General features: G+C 37.8%; 1 protein-coding gene across 1 annotated transcript in view; it reads left to right on the top strand.

Moving 5' to 3' along the window:
- Window positions 1-21,168, top strand: part of PTPRQ (protein tyrosine phosphatase receptor type Q) — a 139,801-nt gene extending 118,633 nt beyond the window's left edge. Inside the window, exons 53-62 of the mRNA XM_086471434.1 lie at window positions 2,081-2,107; window positions 2,767-2,848; window positions 7,909-7,999; window positions 9,424-9,500; window positions 12,421-12,555; window positions 12,670-12,795; window positions 15,158-15,306; window positions 17,107-17,242; window positions 20,725-20,848; window positions 21,131-21,168. Of these exons, the coding sequence (XP_086327560.1) occupies window positions 2,081-2,107; window positions 2,767-2,848; window positions 7,909-7,999; window positions 9,424-9,500; window positions 12,421-12,555; window positions 12,670-12,795; window positions 15,158-15,306; window positions 17,107-17,242; window positions 20,725-20,848; window positions 21,131-21,168 (985 nt within the window). The remainder of the gene's footprint in view (window positions 1-2,080; window positions 2,108-2,766; window positions 2,849-7,908; window positions 8,000-9,423; window positions 9,501-12,420; window positions 12,556-12,669; window positions 12,796-15,157; window positions 15,307-17,106; window positions 17,243-20,724; window positions 20,849-21,130) is intronic.
- Window positions 21,169-21,631: the final 463 nt, after the last annotated feature.

Below are 21,631 nucleotides of genomic sequence, written 5' to 3'. Positions count from 1 at the left end.
CACCTTTTATTAGTATTAAACTAGAAAAATATTAAACTAGAAAGCAACATACGTAACACTAAGTGTTCAGTTAATTTCCTGAGCTATTTCAGTGCTTTACTTCCCTGCTTTGAGTGAAAAGTTAAAAAAGGAAATATCGTTCAGTAAGGTGATGCTAATGGTGCTGCTTGTCTCCTATGTTCTTTGCTGTTGGATCCATGTATCTTCAGCACTGAAGCACTAAATGACATACCTCGGTTGCTTATGTACAACATAGAGGTAATTTTTATTCCCTAATGACTAAACTGCATTTGTTTACTGCAAATTAGGTGCAGTAAGTCCCTAATTGCTGTCAATTCGAGAGGAGGAAAGTCAACAGTATTCGAAACATTACTGGGATGTCAACTGGGAGATGATTTTCTGTTATGTGGTGAAGATCAGTGAATTCAGAGGAAACACAACTGTCATTTCTTTGCAGAGACTGCTTATCATTTTGTCCTGAAAAAAAGCCTAAAAAAGTTTGCTTTCTGCTCAAAGACAACTATATTTGCATGCAATACATTGGCACAGCTATTAAGAATACTTTTTCTTCAGGAAACTTTAGCTCTATAATGTTGCCATTATTACTAGAACGTAGTTTCATCTGCCACATAATGCAAACAACGTAAGTGATATGATAAGCACTATCTAGATGTCTGAACATTCTGGATAAATAGACCTGCATGCTTTGTCATCTTACTGCTTTCTTTTTCATTCTAAAGCTCTCCTTCAGTTGTCCTAGTAACGACTCTGAGTCTGAGCCTTTTTCTGTGAATTCTTACACTTCTTTTTACTCCAGTGAGATTGGCCCAAGGCTTTCATAGCCAGTTTGCTTTGTTTGAAGAGAACTGTCATAGGAACTGTCATAGCAAAGTATGTGCCACAAAGATGCCACAAAGGCACCTTTAGTAGCTTTGAAATTAACTTCTCTGATGCTTAATAGTAAATAATTCAACAATTGTATTAATCTCACTTTATTATCTAATTTAAAATGTAAATATTTAAGAATAACTTCATGAACCAAAGTATTTTTAAAACAAATTGTTGTCTTTTCTACTAAAATTATGGGAATGGTAAACATTTATGTTTGTACTGTAGAATAGTTTTTCTAATATTTGTATGTAAGAATGAATGATTTTTGGAGAGACAGACACATAAAAAGTATACTTAGAGCTTTTTTGAAGGGACAAGTTATCTTGTAAACTGTATTACTTCAAGCTTTTTGGCTTGGTCTTTTAGACAAGCTTTGTGAGTCTGAGTGCTCAAAGTTTGGCTTCTAAATCCACGATGCTGAGACATTCTTAAAATCGGTTCAGAGGCAAAGATGATGATGAAGTTTCAAGGCCATCTGAAAGTCCCCTGAGTATAGATGTCCATGTAACATCTTCGTGAAACCTGCTGTGGGATCAAGTTAAAGATTTAATATGTAGCACAGCGTTTAAAATCGTTATGCACCAGAAAGAGCTGTGAAAATGAGCATGAAAACAGGCACCCATTTTTAAAATCTTTAGGAAAACAGCCATAGCTGTTTGGTTTCTGTAGAGGCGCTCCAATAGCATGATTCATCTGTGACTTATTTTAGATATCTCCTTAAAATGAGATGAAATCACACCTATTTCTCTGCATTGATTATAAAAGGAATATAGAGTGACTAACTCAGAAATAGGTGTCTGTGTTCAGTGAGATGAATTATATCCTCATGCTCTGAAATGGCCCTTAGAAGAATGATATTGAGTACATAGTGTAAAATGAAGCCTGTCAATGTATATGAAGTGGTGTGCTGGAAGTATGGATTTCCCAGGGCCATATGAGCCCAGAGCACTGTAAAATGATCTGAAAAGAATGATAGAAACTGTAACTACTATATCCGTATCGGCCAATACCTGAGATAAAAACTAAGCAAGACAATCACCCAAGATATCTGACATATAATGGTATTTGAACACATGAGAGAAATAAATCCGATTCTTTAGGTACTTGAGTATTTCATCTAAAACCTATTAACATGCACAACATTGGTCAACTCTCTGCTTGCTGCATTTAACAAAAATCTCTGTTGCAGGTTACTTAGTTATAGAAAATCCATCAAGTAAGTTGATTAAAGATTTTTATATTGTGGTCATTGGAGAGTCTCAATGTGTGATTCCCTCCTCTGTGTTTATTAGAAAAAAACTCCAAGCTGCGTATAAATCATAAAAGCATGACTAATTGCATGGTAACAAGAGAAATGCTTTCTCTCTCTCTGGGGTGAAGCCTGCATGTCTGTGTTTTAGCTTGGGAAGTAATACAGGGATATTTAAACTCCTCAGGGTTTAAAAACCATGTCATTATGGGAATGAGGTCACTGCAATATTTTGTATGTCTAAAACCTTGCAATGTATAAAATGTTTTCTATGCGACAAGGAAGTATTATGTACTTTAGAATGCAATGATAACTTATAAATTTCCATTAATGTCAAAACCTTGGAATGCTGTTACCTATAAAAACTATCCTACCCCACAGTACAGTTAACGTTAGCAACATTAAAAATTTTGGGAGGGGGAACAGTAAGGGGAGAAAATGCTTCTATTTTAACTGGCTGAAAACAAACCAAATGAGCATGCTGTAAGGAATTTTAATTTTCTGCCTATAAGTGTCAGTTTCTATTGAACTGAAAAACTTTGTTAGTAAACTGCAGTTAGATAAGAATAGAAAGAATGACAAAGAAATTCCCTATAGGTTTCTAATTCTTCTGTCATTACTTTCAGGCCAATAAGCAAGAAATCCTTCCTACAACATGTTGAAGAGCTTTGCACAAACAACAACCTAAAGTTTCAGGAAGAATTTTCGGTATGTTGCTAGCAGTTGTCACAACATCGCAAGACCTTCAGTCGTTTCATGTGTCACATTTCATGTCCATTTTAAGCAGGCAAGGCCATGAAGGACTCTGGCCTTGATAATCAATACCCAATTACCAGGTTGATTGTTTAGAAAGTAATGTTACACTGATTTGGATTCTGCAGTCTACACTGCAACCTGATCAGAGTTGTTCACCTGAGTGTCAGCAAAAGACAATCTTTAGACTCCAGTCTTTGCAAGAACACCATAATATTAGTGCTTTTACATACGTAGCAATGCAAATGCAGTTTACCTGTGAGCAGTTTGTTTAGAAATAGTTTTCTAACATATATACAGGTGTATTTAACTACTTTAAATAAGTTTGTTTTCCTAAGTGATGATGACCCCTGAAACACAGCTGACACTTGTTCTGTGAAATGTTCAGCCCTCGGTCATACTTCCATGGAACTCAGAAATGTTTTTCTTTTGTAGGTTTCAGTGCGGAAGGTAAAAAGTTTGTGCATGGTGCTTCACTTTTTGTTCTTCTACAAATAACAGGTCATACTTGTCACGCCCTTGAGAATAGCTTCCGTGTGAATAACCTCCGTCTCCTTGTGTGAATAGAAGAACACAGCAAACCTGTCTTTCTTGCTGAAAAGAGACACGCTTGCAAAATACACATTACGTATAATATATTGCATATATACTTTCAAATTTAAATCTCAAAGTTTTCACTATTTTCATTAAGTAACATTTTTAAGGCTTCTTTTTTTTTCCTCGGCAATATCGTCTCTTGTTATTTCAGAATCTTTATCATCATCATTTTTAACACATAGTGATTTGCCCTCACAAAAACAATTTGTCAGTCTCCAGTGACTTTATTATTTTGGATTTATAGTTTTACTGAGAATTACTTACCAGTTGAATTAACAAAAAATGAAGACTCAACAATTGGCTTTTCTTCTGCTAGATTATAATATTTCAGTCTCTGAGGGAAAACCATCAAAAGTGTGAAAAGATTAATGGTATTTCCTACAGCTTTTTTGTTATGCTCCTTAGGTAAAATTGGTCTGGATTTAATAATAAAAAGCACCATAAAATTCTCTGAGCAATAAAGTAAGGAGAACTTTTTTTCCAAGAGCAGAAGTGTTATTTCACTTGAACAAGAGTGATTACAATTATATTATGCATGACTGAACAGATGAAAAGTTTTACTAGCAATAACATTTTCACATATTAATGTTCATCACTGGAAAGTTTCTAGTATTACTTTCTTTAGGTGCAACCCTCACTGGGTAAGCCTTACAGCATTGTAATGCCTTAAAACTTAAACAATAGCGTTTTATCAAATCAAAATCTTGGCAATCCATTTCAAATTCAAAGAAATGCAAGTAACTGAGGCCTCATTCAACTAAATTATATAGTCAACTTACAATCAACAGTTTTATATGTAATTTGGGCTTCCGTTTTTTTTTCTCTCTGAGCTTCAGCTTCCATGTTTCAGAGCGCAGTGCTGTCTTCCCAGATGACTTGTCCAAGGGCAGGTGGAACTGCAGCATAGGTCCAGTCCCTGAATGAGAGTATATCTATAGTATCTGGAGCACCTGTCTTATCAGATGAATAATAGGAGTGACAAGGTGCTTGAAATGACATCAGAAATGACAATGCACAGAAACAGGCAATGCAAACAACAAACAAGCAGACCTCGTGACCTGCATTGTTTCCATCCACATCCATTGTTTTAGTTTCACATAAATGACTCAAGGTCCTACACTGTGTGTAGGAGAGATGAGCTGAGGATATAAACCCATGGACCATTATATCTGAAGCACATAACTAAAAGCAGGGTGCTGAGCTTGCTTGGACAGTCTGTCTGTCTCTGTACTAGTAAATTCAAGTATACCAGGAACTGGGCATGAGGATATAGTAGTTTACACTGATAAACTGTTAGTGTGTTCCCTGCCTTGAATTTGGACTGCTTCAGCTAGCAATCTTCCTGGACAATTCCAAGATATGTTTTGGTAGGTAAAGTAGTCTACGGGTCATTTACAATAGGCAGTCTGTAGACAACAAACCTGGTTTGGAGTTTTCTAGCGTAAATGTGGCTCTTTCCATTTCACTTAGTCCTGGAATCCATCTGATTTGCTGGATTGACCAAGCTGTTGTGCCTGGAGATCTCCAGGGTTCAGTCTCTGTCCACATATGAATGTGACCTGTGTGTAAACATGATGAGAAGAGAATCTGGACCTCGGGGTGGATCTGGGTCCATGTCTTGTCAGAAAAGACAAGTTTAAAGAAACCGTAGGGAGCTTCAGTAACTGATGGTGGGCACCACCTAGCTGATATTCAAACTTCCAGTGTTCCAGATGATTCATGTATCTCTCAAAACCTTTGGGAAGTCAAGTTTTTCTAGTAACTGGCAAATTACTGAATAAGAAATAGTTCTGTAAAAGTAAGTTCTGTTCATGAGTAAAAAAGTGAAATATCTACAAATGTCAACACAGTACCATAAAAGTACTACAGTAAACAAAGTGGAAATTAATTATTTCAAAGTTTTATGAGTCTGCAAAGAAATATAGTTTCTGTGACAAATTGTTATTGAATCTGGGAATCCAGACAGTCTTTCCCCAATTCTGAAAATAATCTTTTAGACTGAAATCTATGCTGATGCAGAGAATTGGTACGAGGCTTTTCAACACTTTCATATATGGAAGCATCATTACAAAAATAACATAATCTGCTTCTCTATTTCTTCTCTAATCAAAGAATTGTACAACAGTGCTACTGCTATACTAGTTGACTAGCAAGCTAGAACTCAGAAGAGTGAGGCAAATGAGGCACGTTAAAAGCTCACATGATGTGCACATCATATGGGATCCCATGGCCCATAACACCTGCAAAATGCCATAAACATTTCATGCATGTTCTTCCTGCATGCAAAATTCAATGTCAGAAATTTTGTGGGGGAGTTTCAGCTTTGTGAATGAGAGGAATTTTAACTTCTCCACTCTTAGCTGTGTTTTGCTGTTCCTGTCAAGTCCTGACAGGAAAGCACAGAAGTCACTGTACTGTGTCTGAGAACAGGGACCTTTCTCTAGGGTCAGTTATAGGATTGGGGCTTCTCTAAGGGATTATTGAGACCAAAGGCAGAGGCAACTGAATATGTGAAAGAAATGTGCCTTGAGTATGGCAGACATTGATTCACAGACAAGATTTTAAAATAATTAAAGCCTTTAAAGATATTTTTCTGTGGTATGTTACAGTCCTTCATTTAGTTGTATATTTACTTCATGTCTGTTCACCGTGGTTTTTAATTCTTTAATATACAGATATAAATGTAAAGTCGGCCATTCTTTATCAGGTGATTTTAGATCAGAAACTTTCTTTTTAGAAGGGGCATAATCGTAGACTTTTCATCACTAGAAATCATAGCTATTTAGAGAGATTTTGAAGGGCATGGATGGGATCTAGTCCCTTGTTAATTTTCCAAGGGAGTTGAGCACTTAGTTGTTCTCCCCAGTTCTTCCCCTAATTCTTTCCCCAAGGAAATATGTGTCAGAGCTAGGAAGAGAAATTGTGAAACCATCTTTCCCTTCCTGTTCGGAAGCACTTGCAGTTATATTATTGAGTGTATAATTATACAAGTGGAGTAGTCTTCATGCTTTAGGCCACAGGAATTTTGTCAGATGGTGAAGGAAACAAATTTCTCATGGGATTATTTTGCATATAATACAATTCAAGGGTTTTCAGCTCTCTTTTGTATGTTAGGCATTATCCATTGTACAAAATAGGGTGTGAGATTAGATGAAGTATTGATTTAGTTTATTACATCAGTTTTTAAATTATCCCATTTTGCTAGTGCTCATATTAAATTATTCTTGGTGTCTGAACCCATCAAATAAGGCTGACAAAATAGTTGAATTAGCAATGAAAGGAAAACACTGGAATAAACCCCCATTTTTTCTATTTTTCATCATCTCATTTATTTATTTATTTGCTAATAGTTGCCCATTAAGTTTTATTTATAGAAGACAAACTATCTCAAATACCTGGGCAAAAGACCACTTGAAAATAATTAACATTGAATCTGATAGTAGGGCTGTCTGCCCCGCTTTTGGGAGTAGCCCATGTAGAGAGTAACTGTTAAAAGACAAACTTGAAGGGATTACTCAACACAAGCGGCAAAATTTCATATTGTACTCACTCAATGCAATATGCAGATCTCTTCATTTGTATCTTAGCTAGATGTTGAAATAGACTTGCATATAACATTTATCAAACAAAGGGAAAATCTGTTACAGTTAATGTAGTTATTAACATAGAAATTTGGGCTAAATTCTGGCTTTTCTGAGTTTTCTATTCTCTTATTCACCGCTACGAGATCATCACATTAATAGGTTTTTTCCATTAATAAGTTATGAAGTTGTCTCCACTCTTTTACTCAGCTTTAGAAATTACATCTATTTATGTACAGAAACACCCCCATCAAAGAAGTTCCTCAGTATGAATGGTTTCTCCATCTCTGCCCTTCAGTAATAGAACTAATGACCAGTTATGAAACTGCAGTACAACCCAAAATAACTCTTCCCACCCCTTTCACAGACAGTCGCGTGAACAATAGTTAATTGCCAGTTGTCTCAACTTAATTAAATTCTCATCAGTTCTCATGCTGTGGCAAGAACTCTCCCAAGCTACAGGAGTCAGGAAAAGGCATTATTCAAGAGTAAGGCTGAGTCAGTAGGGCACAGTAATCAAGCACGTGACTTCATGAAAAGACAGAAAAGAACCACAAAAGGTGATAGGCTGACTTTATCCAGACTTGTAAAGGTGAAAGTTCATGTAAGCTTCAATTGTTCAACTTGACAGCATTGTCTGCAGTTCTGCATCTACCGTTGAGTGTAACTGGGGTTGACAGTGAGGTGGAAAGCTCTGTAATGCTTCCAGCTGTCCTTAGAAATGCACTCTGCTGCAGAAGTAAAGAATTCTTCCTCTTACAGGACGATTGTGTCATTTTTTGTATTCACTGAAGGTGAAATAAAAAGGTTTGCCAACAAACATTTATTCCTCTGCAGGAACTTCCCAAGTTTCTTGAAGACCTTGCTTCAACTGATGCTGATCTGCCTTGGAACAGGTCTAAGAATCGTTTCCCAAACATAAAGCCATGTATGTCTGTTTACCGATCAACTCCTCTGTTTTGCTCTCTGCCTTCGATAGTGCAGCACATATTTGGAATGCAACTGTATTTTTGTTTGATCTGCCTTTGAAATGGCAGTACAGTCATATCCACATTATGAAATAATTTTCTGTCAAGTAATCTGTCTTTTCATTGTGTTTTTTTTTTTTTTAAGACACTTTTATTTGCAAATAGCTTTCAACTTGCACTCACAAGCTTTAATATGCAGGTGCAAGAAACTGTAGCCTCAATAGTTTCTTAGCTTTGTAATTCAAACCATGTAGCAAACTCTTTAACATTCTTCCTCGGGTGTTTTTCCCTTTAGTGAGAAGTAATTTTTTTAAACATATAAAATCCACATGTTTGTGCATTCAGCTACCTCAGGAGCCTGGATATGCTTTCTTGTGGATATGTGTACATGTGCTGCAAAGGTTCCACAGAAGATCAGAGTGACTGTATGATAACTTCTAAGCCAAGGCTAGATTTTATCACAGGAGACAGGAGTCTGTCTCTCTGTACTCAACACTGCTTCATTTCTCAGTTAATAAGACAAGAAATGTCATTATTATTTTAGGCATTAGCTGTGATGTGAGATGGGGAGCATGGCATTCCTTGGTTAATAATGCTACATTCTGTGCTATTAACTTTTCAGAGCAGCTGTTCCTGCTATCTACTGCCTTGTTCAAGACATACTCTAAGTTACAGTCCCTAAAAATTGATATTCATGACACATAATGAAATATAAACAGATAACTTTCATGAATATTTAACTTTGTATTCTAACTTTTTTTACTAAGTTGAGAACCAAACATCAAAATTCAGAATGTTTGGTTTCAGCATTTGGTTATTCACATATGACATCTTTCCTGCTTTTTGTCATTTCTTCATATATGCCATGGGCCTTAAACCAGAAATCCTCAATAGTTTTATTTTTTTTTTTATGTAATAATGAGCTTACCTTATGTAAAAGAAGTAAAAGTACGTAAAAGCGCCAGGATCTGGCTCAAATCCATGACCTGAGCAGCAAGTATATAAGAAAGACTGTCAGACCCCTGACCCTGCAGTCTGGTTTCGCAAAGAGATTGTCTGTGCTAGAACAGCATGGCTTAAAGTGCATGGAGTACCTTTAGGCAGAAGATCCTCCCATACATAAATCAAACTGGAGGTTTTGACACATTCACCATTTTAATTAAAAAGTGTTGTATTAAAATATATCTGGAACACTAAAGGATGACCATACAGTAGTGGAAATTGGTTGAATTCCCTTTGTAATTAATGTTCTACTATGCCAAGTATTGTTAGATTAGCAAAAATAACAGTATTTTTTATTTCCTAGCGCTCCAGGAATACTTATTATATGTGTGTATGACTTTTGAGCAAATCTTTTCCTTAACTCAACTGTATTTCATGATAGATAATAACAACAGAGTAAAGCTGATGCCTGATGCTGGTATTCCTGGATCTGACTACATTAATGCCAGCTATGTGTCTGTAAGTAGAAAGTCTCTCACATTTTTACTGTATTTGTTTTCTGGTAGAAGAGAGAGTAAAAAATTAACTTGCAAGAAGAACAAGATTCTGATTTTTCTTTCATTCACTATAGTTACTGTGCCGTGGCATTGTTCAGGTGGCTTGTGGCATTGAACATTACCAGTTAAAAATATGAATTATCCCATTTTCATTGCTAAGCAATGATTTTCAGTAATAATCAAAACTGTGTCCAGCAAATTACTTTCTATAAATTGTCTCATAGCATTACCGTTAAAGACAATAGTGAAACTCCCACTGAGGTCAATTGTTTAGACAGGCAATATTTGGTCTCTTGGTTCAGGAGTTGGAGCTGTTGTATATGAACAGGGCAGTGTAAAGATAACTGAACTGAAAAGTTTTGTCGAAATGGCTGATAATTCTGGTAAGTGGGATTGGTATGCCCCTTATTATTTTGTGAAAGTTATGATGGATGAAAATGCAAATAGGCTTCTTGAAGAGAAACTAATATTGTATTTCTTATCCTCAGCTTTCTTCCTAGACCTTCTATTTCTTAATTGTGTTCTCAGTAAATTCTTCATCTGTATTTTTATCTCATTTTTGTCCTGTTGAAGCTCAAAGTGTGACTTGTAATTATGCATTTAATTTGTTGTAGCAGTGGCTGGTGGTCTCACATAAGGTCAAAACTTGATTTGCGCTAAGCACTATTCAAACACATAGCAAGACGTGCAGACTGTAGTCTAAACAGAGCACACAATGGCAAGTATTTCCAGGTAACTAAGAGACATTTATAGAGAATAAGCAATAGAGCCGAAAACATCTTTCTCTCTCATTAGCAGAAGCTATTTGCCCTTTATATGGAATGTCCTAGTTCTGACAGTTAGCGGCTAGGAAGAGCCATGCCACGTTGTTACCTGATGCTGGGACTATACACAGAACCACTGAGAAGACCAGACAGTTTGGACCGTGGCCTAGTCTTTACCCTTCCTGACACTAACTGACATGCAACGGCTTAGGCAGGGAACGCTAACAGTGACTTCCAAAAAGCTGCAGCGAAAGCCAGCTGCAGAGAGTGTTACCTGCTGAGATTTTTATAGAACCATAGAAACATTTTGCTTGGAAAAGAACTTTAAGATCATCAGGTCCAACCATTAACCTAACACTACCAAGTCCACCACTAAACCATGTCCCTAAGCACCACATCTATACATCTTTTGAACACCTCCAGGGATGGTGACTCCTCCACTTCCCTTGGCAGCCTGTTCCAGTGCCTAACCCCTCTTTCAGTAAAGACATTTTTCCTAATATCCAATCTAAATCTCCCCTGGTGCAACTTGAGGCCATTACCTCTTGTCCTGTCTTGAGCGAAGAGACCAACACTGGCCTCACTACAACCTCCTCTCAGGTAGTTGTAGAGAGCAATAAGGTCTCCTCTCAGCCTCCTCTTCTCTAGGCTAAACAATCCCAGTTCCCTAAGGCACGTCTCATAAGACATGTTTTCCAGACCCCTCACCAGCTTTCTTGCCCTAAATTTTTGCATGTCTTTACTGCATACAGGCACATCACTTTAGGTCAACCTTCATCAGGTGAAGACAACTTCATCAGGAATAGACAACTATAATGTTACCATTTCTCAGGGCTAAAGCTTTACCCTTCACGTGGTCTCACTTTCCATATTTGTGGATGTGTAAATCCATAAATGCATATAGCTGTAAATATACAATATGTGTGTGTATTTACATACCTGTTTATCTATGTGTATATACATATGCATACATATAAAGAGAAGGAAAGCGAGGTCTTGTATATTGTTTTAACAAATGGGAACTTGTCCACTAATTTTATTTTCATTAGTTGAACAAGAAAAATTCAGTAACTGAACTGTGAGCTTCACATCCCTGAATTACCGTTTCTCACCTCGCTCAAACTAGGGAGGATTAACATAGTTTCTTACTGCCACCTGTTCTGTATATTATACATGGAGTAAGTAACAGGCAGCTGTGGATTATAGGGTTATAATTCCAACAGGGTGTTTCAGTGGTGCTATAAACCACTGTGTCAGTTGTTTTGAGCAATAAGCAGAACAGATATTATAGACTGCTAGCTCTACAGTGTAAATTTGTTGCTACTGTTGCTATTGTTATGTTAGACTTTCTGTAGTACATAAGGGTTCCTGTAGGGTATCCTTAGTTTCTTTGAGGAAACAGATCCATGAGAACCCATGCCCTGGCAGCATTTACACAGACTTTTTTCAACAAACTTCCTTCTCCCCAAGTTTTACTACAATTTATAAATTAACTAAACAGCAGAAACCCACACTAAAATAAAAGTCAACCCCTACAGTAGGTTTCTTGAAGACCTTTTATCAGAGATCATTTGTTTGACTAAGCTCCATCCCTAAGTTACAGCAGATCCCTGACAATCACTGGAAGCACAAGGTCATCAACACGGTGTACAGCTTGCACTAGCTCTCAGACTACTTCTTTGTTGTTTCCCTGGCTCCACTGCTCCTTAGCACTATTTAATTCTACTTTGTTGGCCACCTCCTGACATAGTTCTTGGTGGCCTCTGGCTGGAACTGCAGTAAGGCTAATATGAAGGCTTAGATATTTTTAAATGGGAATTACTGACCTGATATCCCTGTAATTTCTCCGCTAAATGCGTTTCTATTAGGATGGAATTTCCCAAACTTTATTAGAACATTGATTCATAACTAATCTACATGGTGGAAAAAATGCCATTACTTCCTTATGTTTCCAAGGCTGTCTGCCACGCAATGATTAGCCAGGCCTATGCCAATTCTTTTAGTATGATGTCTGACAAGGTTTAAGCCTTAGGCATGGTAGCTACAGGCACAACTGTGAGTCACATGCAGGCTCTTTTTTACCTTGCCAACCATTTTAAATATATTTTTTTTCCTTAGGGTTATTTATGTCCAAATGAGTTTATTGCGACTCAGGGACCGTTACCAGGAACAGTGGGCGATTTCTGGAGAATGGTGTGGGAGACGAGAGCAAAAACACTCGTGATGCTTACACAATGTTTTGAGAAAGGACGGGTAAGTTACTAGTGTACCAATTAACAGCATTTGATATAATTGGAAATTCTGTATGTAGTTTCTGTCAAGATTATAATATGATTATCATCATAATTAGTAATCATCTCCCTGCAGATAAGATGTCATCAGTACTGGCCAGAAGATAATAAACCAGTGACTGTGTTTGGTGATATAGTGATTACTAAATTGATGGAAGATATTCAAATAGACTGGACCATCAGAGATCTAAAAATTGAGAGGGTAAGCTAGAACTGGAAGCTGATTGAATAAAACCCATCCAACACCTCAAAGAACATCAGCTGTGCTCCATCCCACGCAACTACACCTCAGTATTCTTTTAAACTTTTAATGCGCATGCACTGTACTGCCTGGTTTTCCTGCATTTTGTATTCATTCCTGGTTTGATTTTTTTTCCTGATAATTTTCTCCAGTTTCTGTCACAAAGACCTCAGATATTTGTCCAACGTGCTATGAAGGGCCTATCAAGGTTACTGAACCTCTGGTCTGGTGGGAGGTGAAGTTTCTATTTGGACACCTCAGTTGTCTCTTCTAGAAAGGAGTAATCCTAACCATTCTGGGATCAGACAAATCCCTTTGAATGTATCCCTCTCAGATTAAAGGGCAAGATTCTCTGGTGCAGTGCAGCTGTTTTGCATTGTACCACCAGCCGTATTGGCCTCCACCCCCAGGAGATTCACCCAGTATAAATGAGAATCATCAGTATTACTCCCACTCTTTGTGCTGGGAAGGGGGGTGGAGAATACAGCATAGATGTTCATCTTTGTCGTGATTCCACAACTATAGTTTCCACTCTTCAGAAAGATTAGCACCCAGCATTAAGCAGTCCAGCAGGTAGTCTCAGAAAGCAATCTGGGCACAACGACCCAAGATGAAGTCAGCCGCCTGTTGCACTCCCAGCATTGACCTGTGTTGTGTGTAGTGCAGCCAGCTCCTGGGACCTGAACTTGGCTGTCCAAATACATGCATTACCATCCTGTGGCGTGTGCACGTGGCAAAAGGAACACAGCAGCTGGGGGTTGTCTCAGTGGTCACCCCGTAAGGATATGTTGTGCTCATAGTACAGGACAATTGAACGTTTTAAAATGAGTGAGAGAAGATAATTTTTTTTTCAGATAAAATAAGACATGGAGTTAACAAGACTGGAAAAGGGACTGTTTAGAGTAAAAATGCATGTCAGCAAATTGTGAAGTTAGCCATATTAGCCAGGGTGAGGCTGAAAAGAAAAGGAAACATAACCTGAATTGACTAAGTGATCAATTCACTGTAGCTGAACTACCCTGCACGAGAAGCTATGTCCTTTATAAGCATGTCATTAAAGGTGCCATATTGCTGGCTTTAAGATTGTACTTCATCTTCCGTTCACAAATGGATGGATTCTTGATGATCTTCCAGTGAAGCTGAAAAGAATGTGCGAGGCAAATCGTTCACAATTATTGCCATATTGCATCCAAAGTCACTTCTCTTTTGTTTTTATGTTGATTGATTTTTATAAATACAGACCCAAAGTAGTTTGTTCACAGTTGTTCAGTGTTTCTCGCAATATAACAAGAGCAAGTGATTGGTTCAAAATGAACTAAAAAAGAAGGAACTGGTTCGTTACTGGTTCATTGGGAGGCTGTGGAGTCTCCTTCCCTGGAGATATTCAAAACCTGCCTGGATGCAGTCCTGTGCAACCTCCTCTGGGTGAACCTGCTTTCGCAGTGGGGTTGGACTAGGTGATCTCCAGAGGTCCCTTCCAACCCCTATCCTTCTGTGATTCTGTGATTACACAACAGTTGATTAAACTGTGGTACTCGGTGCTATAAGGTATTGTAAATGCTAAAAACTTACAGGGCTTCATAAAAATCTGGATATATTAGTAGAAGAAAATTCTGACAAGTACTATTACATTTCGAGACGCCATCTCTGACTGAGGCAGTTCACAAATCACAAACTATTAAGAATGGAGAGGATATTCTGTGGAACTATAGGTACATTGTTATCATGTTTTGTAATTTTCCCTGAGATTTTTCCTTGACTACTGTTGGAAACAGGATTTTGGTCTAGATGGGTCTTTGGCAAGATCCTGTGTTTTTATTCTTACATCCTTCGTGGTTAATTTAGATATCAGATCATAACCCGTTCTTTTTTTTGAGTTGCTATTGCTGCTGATTGAGAGGGCATCAGAAAATATATCTGTGTTTACGAATGTAGGTGTGTTTGCCTTCACTACATTAGATCAGTCTTAGAATGGTGGCATTTTCTTAAATAAAGTTGTCATCCCAGTTCACAAAACTTCTAAACGAGCTATAGAAACTTCAAACTGGCTTCTACAGCTTACATTGATACAGTGACTGAAGTCGAATGGAGAGTGACTGCTGAAGTCATTGATACTTCCTGAAAGACTGACTTGGTGCCATCTCTCAAAAAGCCTGCCATAAGATCTGTGCACAACAAATTATCCCTTGATACAAGTACATCTTATAGTTATGCTATTCCGACTTTCTTTTTCTTCGTGACGTTGCTGAGAAGGTTACATGTAGCTTATTGGATCTTCTGTCACATTTCTTCTGCAAAAACTGCCTTATTTTGTATTTTTCAGCACGGAGACTGCATGATGGTGCGGCAGTGTAACTTCACTTCTTGGCCAGAACATGGAGTCCCTGAAACTACTGCACCAATTATCCATTTTGTAAAACTTATCCGTGCAAGTCGAGCGCATGACAATACACCAATGGTGGTTCACTGCAGGTAAGCGTATTCACCAAATCATCATTTAGTATCTTAGAATTTCAAGTGCATATTAATGCTCAGGCAAGTTGCCAGAAGAACACTGAGAACTGAGTGCACAGGTATGGTTCTAGTACAGACAGCAGTGAGGGTTTCTCTAGCAGTGCTCCTTCGTCCTTTCTAGGAGGTAAAATGCCAAAGTGTGTCTGTTCTTCTGTTCATGGAAATCCCATGGAGGTGATGTCAGTGAAATAGTTACTTCAATAGTTGCCATAAGGTACTGCTGCACTTATCTCAATTTTCCTCTTTATCATAAGAGGAATGGCAAATGACATGGTTTTAATTACTTCTATTATAGTTACAGCTCTTCTTAAGAAATAAGTATTAAAAATTGTATTTAAAATGTATATGTCACATGCCGAAAGGAATAAACAATTTGGGAGCCACAGAGAATGACAGATAGGAATAAGGGTTTGCGTATGCCAGGTTTCAAGCTTGGATGCCTGTAAACAGCTAAAATCTATATTTAGGCTCTTAAAGAAATGGTCTGGTGGTTAGAGGTGTTCAGCTGTCATAGTTCCCATTGATTCCATACTCAACTCCCTTAAACTGCTATTTCAAAGAGTGAGTGTGTGGGGAAGGCTAAGTCTTCAGGAAAGTGGTGAGCGTGTCTGCATTTTATGTGCAGGTCCGTGTTCCCGCTGAATGAGTGGGCACCCTCCAAAATAGCAATCTGAACTCAGAGGTCTGCAACTGGTTCTTTGCTTCATTCTCACACAGTGTGAGTCTGGAAATACGCGGAAGGAAAAGCTGGGTTTGGTGCCAGGAGTCTCTTCCCTAGCTGTCCAGTTGATGGGGAGCATGGGAGTTCTTTTTATTTGACCTCAGTGTCCTACAGGTGCCACCCACAATGGGTGATAAGGCCTCATTTTATTTGATAGCATTGTCATTGACAGTTTGACATTTCCCTCTACTGAAGGGGTCAGAAAGACTATGACAAGAGAGAACTACATGGTCTTCATGTTTTGAGGACGCTTACGTTCTCTGTGGCCCCTCTGCAATGACTCCTGTCCCCTTTTGACAACACAGATACGGAAAGGGGCCAGATACTCCACCTGTGCTCAAATTCGTGATGGTTATAAAGCAGCAGTATGTGTTTTTAGATCCAGAGAACTCATTCATTCCTTTCAGCTCATTAGATCTTGCAGGCTCAAGGCAGTTTTGCTATACATTTCCTGATTGTCTGCAGTGATATAAGCTGCATTTATTGCAGCAATTGCAGAGAAGTCTGATAGTGATTTTGAGAACATCCTGTTCATTTTCAAACCTTTAACTAAAACACGAGCTACCAGCGTGTCTTACACACTCCTCCTCCTTTTGAAAGTGTTTTATTTTAAATGTTTTGCTAGATCCCATGTTATTTTGTCTCAAATACCAAAAGCGTCACAGAATCCAGGTGTGATTTCACAAAATCTTGTGATTTTTTTTCTTTTACTTAGTAAGCTCTAGAAAATTCACAGAAAAGCTGTAGAACCGTTTTTCCACCTATACAGGTTTGGTTTAGTTATACCTCATTTGTCCTTGTAAAATCAAAACCAGAACATGGCTCAAATCCAGATTCCACTTGATCCCATTCAACAAGGAAACACACACGCATGGAAGTAAATGCTGAAAAAGATTTCATTTTTTCCAGTTTTCTTTTCACAATAAACTTAATTGAACCAGAATATACTAAGAAAGTATTTTATAAAAAAAATAACGTAAGTATTTTATACTCAAAAAAGTAACATAAATATTTTATCTTGTGTATTGTGTTTGCAGTGCTGGTGTTGGAAGAACAGGTGTTTATATTGCACTTGACCATTTAACCCAACATATAAATGACCACGATTTTGTGGATATCTATGGACTTGTAGCTGAGTTAAGAAGTGAAAGAATGTGTATGGTACAGAATCTGGTAAGTTTTAGGTATTTATCTATTCTGTTTTCCTATTGTTAAAAAGTCATCTGATCATCTTAACTGTATTTTTTTGTCTAGGTATATGCAGCATAGTCCTCCAAACTTTTAACTATTCATTTACCTTTGACCTCATTAGCGATTCCTCGATTCTTCATAAATTGCTTCAAATATGTGGATAGAATTAAGCACAGACTTCAGAGTTTGCCAAATCAAGGCAACGGTGGGGTTTGGGTCTAAAAAAGTTCACTCCTGGCAGACTTCCTGAGTATGGCTATAAGTTAGCGATGACCTGCTTGTAAGGAAGACCTCTTTGTATCTGGAGATCTGGGTGTACGTAAAGGAGTAATAGCAGAATTTAAAGCTGATTCTAAATGCCCAGTGGAATGGAAATCCAGCTGCACTTGCGTAAGGCTTCTGGCATAAGCCTCCTGCAGGCCAGATCTAACCCAAGGCTGCTGCCTGAAGCCTCTGAGTCTGCAGCATGACTTACCAACTTCTCAGTATGGGTGAGCAGTTTCAGGATGAACTTCCACGTGACTGATGGATTTGAACTGATTTTAACTTAAGCAAACTTGTTCCATTAGGAATGCAATTTTGCTGGTCTATGTCATGTCAGAATACACCAAAAAGTGTGTCACAATGTACAAGGAGCGGTTAACCTCACTTCAGCAACTGCAGTTCAGATTTTGTGACACCTTTTGCTCATGCTCTGTCATGCTGTTTCTTGTAAAGTACTGTCTGATTACCGGTTGCTTTCAATTTTTCCTTTTGAAGGCTTGATGCAGCTAAACAGTTGCCAGGACTTTCCCGTGATGATGAATTCTGGGAATACTTCTTTTGGTTATTGTTTTACACTTTTGACTAGAAATAGAATCGTCTGAAAATAAGGCAAAGGATGGAAGACAATTTCACGGGAGTACCCCCAAAATAAAATCTTAAAACAGTGAGACATTTGATAAGATCAGTGTACATTTTTAAAATGTGCGTCATTTTTGTGTACCTCTTCGTTTGCATATTTTGGCAGAGGCTAGGAAAAGATGTGCCAAGATGCAATAGAAGACGGTGGTCTCATAGTTCTGATTTCCAAACAAGTGTTGATTTATCTGCTAGCTCCAAATTCCAAGACAGGTTATTCTCTGTCCAGGTCATTTCTGGCTCATGTTTGCAAGATTACAAAAGGCAGATCAGCAACAAAACTTGCCCAAAGAGAACTAAATCTTGTAACGTTTTATGGTGGATTCAGTAGTCAAGCTATTGTGACAGTTCTGTTATAGAATCATAGAAGCATTAGGTCAGAATAGACCTCTAAGATCGTCAAGTCCAACCATTGACCTAATACCACCATGCCCACTAATCCATGTCTACAAGCGCTACAGCATTATAAAATGCTGTTTAGTAATTTGTGATTAAGATTTTATGTGATCAGCACAGAAGGTTCAGAGAGAGGAGCAATTCCTTCCCAGACTTCAGTTTAGAGATCCCTCAGTCAAAGTATCTGTAAGATCTGTGAGTAAAATAAATAACAACTGGTTGCTTTTGCTTGGTTATAGCTCCAAAATATTTTTCCTTTTGCCAACGGAGTCTCTCTCTGTTACTGTAGCCGATGGGCACAGCACGGCCCACATCGGTGCAATTAAACACCTCTGTGGTTACCACTCTCATCACAAGCTATGGGAATGACCCATAGTCTGTAGTAACTCCTGAAGCGCACCTGGAAGTTATTTGAGGTAGTGCTTGTTCATGTGGATCAGAACTATGTGAGGGACTGTCCAAACAATTTGAAGCACTTTGGCTGATCAAGTTCCAGTGGCTGGCGATGTACCCAGACACCATTTAATTCCCTAATGGAGATATAATTTCAATATCCTGGTACTCTGCCTGGTGGCCTGTACATTACCAAGGCCTGCCCTTGGACTACAGGTAAAGTGAATAACCTCATCTTCAGGGAACTTTTTTATTCTTTCTCCCACTTCCAATCATAAGAAGACTTTCAAATAATTAAGAATGTCATTAACTCTGACGGAAAATAGCTTGTCACACATGCATTCCCCAGGTATCTTACTTCACTCTCCCCTGGCAAACCCAGAAAAATATCCTTGCCACATGCTCACAAGTAGCTGTATGAATGCAAGAGATTATGGAGCTTTCAGCCTCCCTTCTGAGCTGGAATAACCAATCTAAACTCCACTGAAGCTTAAGACCTTCGTTATAGAAATCCATACTGTCCAGTGGATCTGTTAAAGTTTATCATCTTGCCCAGTCAAGTACAAAGGCTAGTTTGAAGTAATGCCATGCTGTTGCTTCGGTAAGCCAGCTACTGAAAAGTGTAATGGTACTGTGCACTTCAGGGGCCTGTGACAGTCAGATTTAATTACCCATGGCTCTGGAGCTGTGACCTTAAAACATATCCATGTAAGAAATGTCTCTTATAAATCTGAGACACTTGAACTGAATATTGATGGCAGTTCTGAAACAAAATAGCAATTACTGAGCAGAAAAATTACAGTAACGTATTTAACCGTGCAAAAGTCAAGTGAGTTAAAGTTATTTTGGTCATCTGCATCTGTGGAGATATTCAAAACCCGTCTGGACAAGGTCCTGGGCAGCGAGCTTTAGCTGACCCAGCTTGAGCAGTGGGGGGGGTTGCACTTAGTGATCTCAAGAGATCTCTTCCAATCTGAATGAATCTGTGATACTGTGATCTGGCTCATTTTCTGCATCTACATACACAGTACTTCTGCTATGTGAAGATACGCTCAATCCATTTATTTTTCTTTCCTTCTGTTTTCATTCTTTCACTTCATTCTTTATTTCATTCTTACATTGCCTTCTTTTGTTTCTCTCTTTTCAGCAATCATTGCCCAGAGTTATTTTATGTCCTTGGAAGTGTCAAATTAACTTTAGTTGCCCAGTCTTTGCATAATAGTCAGTTAAAAATGATGCTACAGTTCAAGAAGTAATGCTAAAAATAATGTGGGTTTTTTTTTTTTCTCTTAGCAATGGTGCATGCTCCTAGAACATGTAGATTTAGATTTAGTTGAACTTTTGCATTTGAGTGCACCCTGCTGGTTTTCACTGTGCTAGAAAGAGGAAAATTTTCTTATCTAAGTATTACATTCATGTGGTTCAGCTTCTTCAGTCTGAATCTAGTGGCAAAAAGTAATCAAACATCTCTTCACAGAACAAACCTTTACAGAAAATTGTGGAACAGCCTATTAGCCTGTTATGATTAGTCCAATTTCATGTGTCTTACTGGGCATAAGGATAAATGTGTTTTGACAAATGTTAACGCATTTTGCCTCATAATGAATGAAATCAGCTCAGGCATATATGATATGATCATTGAAGTATTGAGATTGCTGAATTAAACTGCAGGTACTTTGGGAACATCTAGATGTTCTATAAAAAATTAAAAAGTTTTTTGGTATTAGAAGTAGATTTTTCTTCTAATCAAATGTCTTTAAATTCATATGTTACAGGCACAATACATATTTTTGCATCAATGTGTGTTGGATCTGTTGACAAGCAAGGGAAGTAGTCAGCCCATATGTTTTGTTAATTATTCAGCACTGCAAAAGATGGACTCTCTGGATGCCATGGAAGGTAAGGAGATACAGACTGAGAATTCTTTTTTCATAGCAGGTGCATTGACTTACCAACAGACTAAGCAGCAGAAAAAAATACTTTGATATGCATTTTTTAGCTTCAGAAGTGTAATTTCTAGCATTTTGCTGCTCTTTAGTCTCCCTCATAGTAATGGTCATTGCTTAAGCTTTCCACTTCTTTCCCTGCAAGATCTTTTTAATTCAGCCAAAAGAGTTATCTGCCCTTAGTTACTATTTATTTACAAGATAGGTTAATGTAATGTATCTGTTTCTTTTGTAGGTGATGTGGAGCTTGAATGGGAAGAAACTACCATGTAGATACTAAGGCTAAATATTAAAGATAATGAGATTTTGAAAGTCAAAGTCATATTTTTCTAAGCACAGGGGCCAAAGTGAATTCCCCTATTTTGATGATTAAAACAAAGACAAATGATTGAAACATCTTTTCTTCTATCAATGTGCCTTCATAAATATATTAAAGTATTTTATTGGAGTACTTTTGCACAGACTGCACTTCTGGTGTTATATGAATACTGCATTCAGTATGTATTTAAATAGAAAGTGTGTTTGAACATATTCCTTTTTTCCAGTTATCTTTGTAAAAGAAGAAAAATGAGCCAAATATGATGTAAAATTTTCATATTCCCATTGAACTTCTTTTGGTGTGAATTTGCGGTGTGTTCTCTGTGTCTTGGTTTTAAGTAAAAGCTACAGTTCCTTGAATCATTGTTGCTAGATTGGTTTCAATGTTGTCAGCTCTTGCAGATTAATTACAATACCA

The sequence above is a fragment of the Leptosomus discolor genome, chromosome 1, assembly GCF_034619465.1.
Source record: "Leptosomus discolor isolate bLepDis1 chromosome 1, bLepDis1.hap2, whole genome shotgun sequence".
NCBI classification, from domain to species: domain Eukaryota; kingdom Metazoa; phylum Chordata; class Aves; order Leptosomiformes; family Leptosomidae; genus Leptosomus; species Leptosomus discolor.
Note: the sequence above shows the minus strand (reverse complement) of the source record. Positions and strands in the feature narration are given on the sequence as shown.